The sequence below is a fragment of the Brachyhypopomus gauderio genome, chromosome 19, assembly GCF_052324685.1.
Source record: "Brachyhypopomus gauderio isolate BG-103 chromosome 19, BGAUD_0.2, whole genome shotgun sequence".
NCBI lineage: Eukaryota > Metazoa > Chordata > Actinopteri > Gymnotiformes > Hypopomidae > Brachyhypopomus > Brachyhypopomus gauderio.
The window spans coordinates 645,001-651,767 of NC_135229.1; the positions used below are offsets into that span (position 1 = coordinate 645,001).

The 6,767-nt window shown below is 44.8% G+C and overlaps 1 protein-coding gene across 1 annotated transcript in view; it reads left to right on the forward strand.

Moving 5' to 3' along the window:
- Positions 1-6,767, forward strand: part of atp1a2a (ATPase Na+/K+ transporting subunit alpha 2a) — a 27,424-nt gene extending 20,657 nt beyond the window's left edge. The window contains exons 20-24 of the mRNA XM_076982086.1: positions 1,087-1,232; positions 1,797-1,927; positions 3,943-4,044; positions 4,904-4,995; positions 5,291-6,767. Coding sequence (XP_076838201.1) covers positions 1,087-1,232; positions 1,797-1,927; positions 3,943-4,044; positions 4,904-4,995; positions 5,291-5,319 — 500 coding nt within the window. The 3' untranslated portion in view covers positions 5,320-6,767. The remainder of the gene's footprint in view (positions 1-1,086; positions 1,233-1,796; positions 1,928-3,942; positions 4,045-4,903; positions 4,996-5,290) is intronic.

Below are 6,767 nucleotides of genomic sequence, written 5' to 3' on the forward strand. Positions count from 1 at the left end.
AGTGTTGGTCTGAAGTCAGTAATGCATTAGTGTTGGTCTGAAGTCAGTAATGCATTAGTGTTGGTCTGTAGTCAGTAATGCATTAGTGTTGGTTTATGGTCAGTAATGCATTAGTGTTGGTCTGTAGTCAGTAATGCATTAGTGTTGGTCTGTGGTCAGTAATGCATTAGTGTTGGTCTGTGGTCAGTAATGCATTAGTGTTGGTCTGTAGTCAGTAATGTGTGTTGGGCTGCAGGTACTTACACAGTTATAAGAGTGGGTGTGCAGGTCTGATCTGTGCTCTACAGGTCTGATGTGTGGATGTTCAGGTCTGATGTGTTCTGCAGGTCTGATCTGTGTTCTGCAGGTCTGATGTCTGATGTGTAGGTCTGACGTGTGATCTGCAGGTATGATGTCTGATGTGCAGGTCTGATGTCTGATGTGCAGGTCTGATGTCTGATGTGCAGGTCTGACGTGTGATCTGCAGGTCTGATGTCTGATTTGCAGGTATGATGTCTGATGTGCAGGTCTGATGTCTGATGTGCAGGTCTGACGTGTGATCTGCAGGCCTGATGTCTGATTTGCAGGTCTGATGTCTAATGTGCAGGTCTGATGTCTGATGTGCAGGTCTGATGTCTGATCTGCAGGTCTGATGTCTGATGTGCAGGTCTGACGTGTGATCTGCAGGCCTGATGTCTGATTTGCAGGTCTGATGTCTGATGTGCAGGTCTGACGTGTGATCTGCAGGTCTGATGTCTGATTTGCAGGTCTGATGTCTAATGTGCAGGTCTGATGTCTGATGTGCAGGTCTGACGTGTGATCTGCAGGTCTGATGTCTGATTTGCAGGTCTGATGTCTGATGTGCAGGTCTGATGTCTGATTTGCAGGTCTGATGTCTGATGTGCAGGTCTGATGTCTGATGTGCAGGTCTGACGTGTGATGTGCAGGTCTGACGTGTGATCTGCAGGTCTGATGTCTGATTTGCAGGTCTGATGTCTAATGTGCAGGTCTGATGTCTGATGTGCAGGTCTGATGTCTGATGTGCAGGTCTGATGTCTAATGTGCAGGTCTGATGTCTGATGTGCAGGTCTGATGTCTGATGTGCAGGTATGATCCAGGCCCTGGCTGGCTTCTTCACTTACTTTGTTGTCCTGGCGGAGAATGGTTTCCTCCCTCGCCACCTTCTGGGGCTGCGAGTAGACTGGGATGATCGCAACGTCATGGACGTCGAGGACACCTACGGACAGCAATGGGTACACACACTAACACACACACACACACACACACACACACACACACACACACACACACACACACTAACACACACACAGACACACACACACACACTAACACACATACACACACACACACACACACACTAACACACACACACACACACACACTAACACACACACAGACACACACACACACACTAACACACATACACACACACACACACACTAACACACACACACACACACAAACACACACACACTAACACACACACTAACACACACACACACACACACACACACACACACTAACACACACACACACACACACACATACACACACACACACACACACACACACGTGTACAAGTACATACACACATGCAAACATACAGGTACATACACACATAAACATACAAATACAAGCTTACTCACATCAGAAGCACACTTTTAAGCTTACTCACATTGTAATACACATTAACACAAGAAAGCCTCAGAATCACGTGTGTGTGTGTGTGCGCGTGCATGCGTGCGTGCGTGCGTGCGTGCGTGCGTGCGTGCGTGTGTGTGTGTGTGTGTGAGCAGACCTATGAGCAGAGGAAGACGGTGGAGTTCACGTGTCACACAGCCTTCTTCGTCAGCATCGTGGTGGTGCAGTGGGCCGACCTAATCATCTGCAAAACACGCAGGAACTCTGTCTTCCAGCAGGGGATGAGGTATGTGAGAGATGGAGAGAGGAAGAGAGAGATGGAGAGAGAGAGATAAAGAAAGAGAAAGAAAGAAAGAAAGAGAGATGAAAGCGAAAGAGAGAGACAGAGAGGGGGGGGGCAGAGAGAGGGAGGAAGAGAGATGGAGAGAAAGAGGAGTTATACTGATAGAAAATGAAACCCAAAACTCCATCGCTATCTCCCTTTATAATTGTTGTGTTCCTGGTGGCATTACTGGTGTTAGTGGGGCTATGGGGGCGGTTACAACCTCAGCAGGGAGACCGTTGGGGGTTTGGTGAGGGGTTAAAGGTTAAAGGTGAGCCTGAACAGAAGTTGGGCTGGTACACCAAACCTCACTGTAGTGCCCCCTGGAGGTGTGAGTTGCTTAACACAGAAAAACACAGATAAGGGGAGGTGTCCACCTGATGACCCTCGTGAAGAGCTCATGAGCTTGGGGTGTGTGTTGTGAAGTGAGACCTTGTGAGGTTGTGGTGTGTGTTGTGAAGTGAGACCTCGTGAGGGTGTGGTGTGTGTTGTGAAGTGAGACCTCATGAGGTTGTGGTGTGTGTTGTGAAGTGAGACCTCGTGAGGGTGTGGTGTGTGTTGTGAAGTGAGACCTCATGAGGTTGTGGTGTGTGTTGTGAAGTGAGACCTCGTGAGGGTGTGGTGTGTGTTGTGAAGTCAGACCTCATGAGGTTGTGGTGTGTGTTGTGAAGTGAGACCTCGTGAGGGTGTGGTGTGTGTTGTGAAGTGAGACCTCATGAGATTGTGGTGTGTGTTGTGAAGTGAGACCTCGTGAGGGTGTGGTGTGTGTTGTGAAGTGAGACCTCATGAGGTTGTGGTGTGTGTTGTGAAGTGAGACCTCGTGAGGGTGTGGTGTGTGTTGTGAAGTCAGACCTCATGAGGTTGTGGTGTGTGTTGTGAAGTCAGACCTCATGAGGGCGTGGTGTGTGTTGTGAAGTGAGACCTCATGAGGTTGTGGTGTGTGTTGTGAAGTGAGACCTCATGAGGTTGTGGTGTGTGTTGTGAAGTCAGACCTCATGAGAGAGTGGTGTGTGTTGTGAAGTGAGACCTCGTGAGGGTGTGGTGTGTGTTGTGAAGTGAGACCTCATGAGATTGTGGTGTGTGTTGTGAAGTGAGACCTCGTGAGGGTGTGGTGTGTGTTGTGAAGTGAGACCTCATGAGGTTGTGGTGTGTGTTGTGAAGTGAGACCTCGTGAGGGTGTGGTGTGTGTTGTGAAGTCAGACCTCATGAGGTTGTGGTGTGTGTTGTGAAGTCAGACCTCATGAGGGCGTGGTGTGTGTTGTGAAGTGAGACCTCATGAGGTTGTGGTGTGTGTTGTGAAGTGAGACCTCATGAGGTTGTGGTGTGTGTTGTGAAGTCAGACCTCATGAGAGAGTGGTGTGTGTTGTGAAGTGAGACCTCGTGAGGGTATGGTGTGTGTTGTGAAGTCAGACCTCATGAGGTTGTGGTGTGTGTTGTGAAGTGAGACCTCATGAGGGAGTGGTGTGTGTTGTGAAGTGAGACCTCATGAGGTTGTGGTGTGTGTTGTGAAGTCAGACCTTGTGAGGTTGTGGTGTGTGTTGTGAAGTCAGACCTCATGAAGGAGTGGTGTGTGTTGTGAAGTCAGACCTCGTGAGGTTGTGGTGTGTGTTGTGAAGTCAGACCTCATGAGGGAGTGGTGTGTGTTGTGAAGTCAGACCTCGTGAGGTTGTGGTGTGTGTTGTGAAGTCAGACCTATTAGCATGTTGGTACATGTACGAGTGATTCTCATTATCCTCGCGCTGTTGTGTTCATCACTGCTGGAGTAGAGAAGCAGACTGTGACTCATTAAACATGCTCATTAAACATGCTCATTAAACATGCTCATTAGAATATTAGGACGCCGCCCCTGACGAGTCTCAGCTAGACCTGACGTGCCTACTTGGTGTCTGAATAGTTTATGTTCTAGGATTTTGTTTGCTGCAAATATGTTAATGTGCACCGTGTGTTAATATACTGACTGGATCCTCTCTGTCCTTTAGGAACAAGATCTTAATCTTCGGTCTGTTCGCTGAGACGGCACTGGCAGCGTTCCTGTCTTACTGCCCTGGGATGGATGTCGCACTGCGCATGTTCCCACTCAAGTAACACACACACACACACACACACACACACACACACACACACACACACACACACACACACACACACACTCACACTCACACACTCACACTCACACACTCACACTCACACACTCACACACACACACACACACACACACACACACACACACACATACACACACACACACACACACACACTCACACACTCTAACACACATAGACACACAAAAACACACACACTCTAACACACACACACACACACACACACATACTATTATACAAATATACCAGAACTGAGTTTCCTTAAATCATTAAGTGCCCATCACACAAATGTCCCCAGAAGGTGGAGAATCACTGTGAATGTTGGATGTAACACCGTAGTTCAGTTTAACACCGTAGTTCACTGTAACACTGTAGTTCAGTGATTTGGGGAGATGGGTCTCTCCCTCTATGTTTCCCTCACTCTATCTCCCTCTCTCTCTCTCTCTTTCTCTCTCTCTCTCTCTCTCTCTCTCTCAATTAAATTCAATTCAATGGTGCTTTATTGGCATGACAAATATGTACATTTGTATTGCCAAAGCATAGGGTACATACAATGGTAAAATATAATAAAATAACATAGTAAAGTAGAATTATAATAAAGTAAAATAGTGACTATATTGTCATTACAATTACATTATCCACCACTGCTTCCATAACTAATATTTATAATAATAATTATGATAATAATAGTGGTAAAAGTATTAATAGTAACCATAATAATTCTCTCTCTCTCCCCCCCCCCTCTCTCTCTTTCTCTCTCTCTCTCTCCCCCCCCCCCCCCTCTCTCTCTCTCTCTCTCTTTCTCTCTCTTTCTCTCTCTCTCTCTCTCCCTCCCCAGGCTGTTCTGGTGGTTCTGTGCTATGCCGTACAGTTTGCTCATCTTTGTCTATGATGAGGTTCGTAAGTTGATTCTGCGCAGATATCCTGGAGGTGAGTTACCTGCTTCACGTAGACCAGCATTTATTCAACACTGAACACTTACTCAACACTAACATTTCAGTTTCATTCAAAAGTATATTCAACATAAAAACTGCAGTTCAGCTAAACATCGTAAACTTAACACTAATATTTCAGTTTAATCCTAAAGTGTTTTCTCCACAATAACACTGCAGGTTAATTTACTTAATCTGTTATGACTCCACAAATAATCCTGAACAATTTGTCCTTTCTTTCTCCTGAACACAATGCTAATGAAGTTTAGTCATTTCTACTGTTTCATTTACAGGATGGATGGAGAAGGAGACCTACTATTGATCAACAAATATTTACCAACAAATGTTTTGTGTGTGTTCCTGAGGATGTGTGTGAGGTTGAGTGAGACACATATATATAAATTAAATCAAAGCTAAGAAATATAAACGTCTCAATGTTTGTGAGTGTGTACATGCTGTATGTATTTACACAATGTGTGTGCATATTTGTATGTGTGTACATGCTGTTTATCTTACAGCATCTGTATTAGTATTAGTGGTTCGTCCTGGGGTCCTGCGGCTGGAGTGTTAAGCTGTCCTGAAGCTGACTGTCTTGTCCTACTCATTCGTTATGAAGGCAGCAGACATCTTAGAGGAGCTGAGAGGGTTTTTCTTCTTCAGACATGTGGTTGGTTCTACTATTGCTTGAATATCAAATGTCATGCCACATTTTATTAGATTTTTTAAGCATCATATTTCTGTGTGAAATCTTTGACAGTAGTCATAACTCAGTATGATAAAGAGAGTTTAATTCGGGCCAGCTGTAATGTTCTTCTGCTGCTAGACACCTTCAGGACTTTCAGGACTGTGTCAGAAATGCTGTGGTACAGGCGTGAGAATGAAATTAAAGGACATTTAAAAAAACCTTTGGATTGTTTGATGTATCTGTTGAACACCGTCTCCCTGTATGAAGGAACACAGTAATTTTCCGAAATGCATTTACTTTGTTGTGTTAAGTTTTGACGTTGTTGTGCTACTGTTTGACTTTATGTTAATGTAATATTTTTATGTTAATGTCTGTCTTCTGTTCACTAATGTAAAGTGTGCCATACCCACATGTGTTGATGCTACTGTGTTGATGTTGTATTGATTAGTGTTGTGATGATGGTGTTGTGTAAATGATGTGTTGATAGCATTGTATTGATGGTGTTGTATTGATGGTGTGGTGTAGATGGTGTTGTGTTGATGGTGTTGTGTTGATGTTATGTAGATGGTGTTGTGTTGATGTTGTGAAGATGGTGTGTTGATGTATTGATGGTGTTGTGTTGTTGCTGTTGTGTAGATGGTGTTGTTGATGGTGTGACGGTGTGGTGTAGATGGTGTTGTATTGATGGTGTTGTGGTTGATGGTGTTGTGTTAATGGTGTTTTGTTGATAGTGTTGTGTTGATGGTGTGCTGATGGTGTTGTATTGATGGTGTGGTGTAGATGGTGTTGTATTGATGGTGTTGTATTGATGGTGTTGTGTTGATGGTGTGGTGTAGATGGTGTTGTATTGATGGTGTTGTGTAGATGGTGTTGTGTTGATGGTGTGGTGTAGATGGTGTTGTGTAGATGGTGTTGTGTTGATGGTGTGGTGTAGATGGTGTTGTATTGATGGTGTTGTGTAGATGGTGTTGTTTTGATGGTGTGGTGTAGATGGTGTTGTGTAGATGGTGTTGTGTAGATGGTGTTGTTTTGATGGTGTGGTGTAGATGGTGTGTTGATGGTGTTGTTTTGATGGTGTTGTGTAG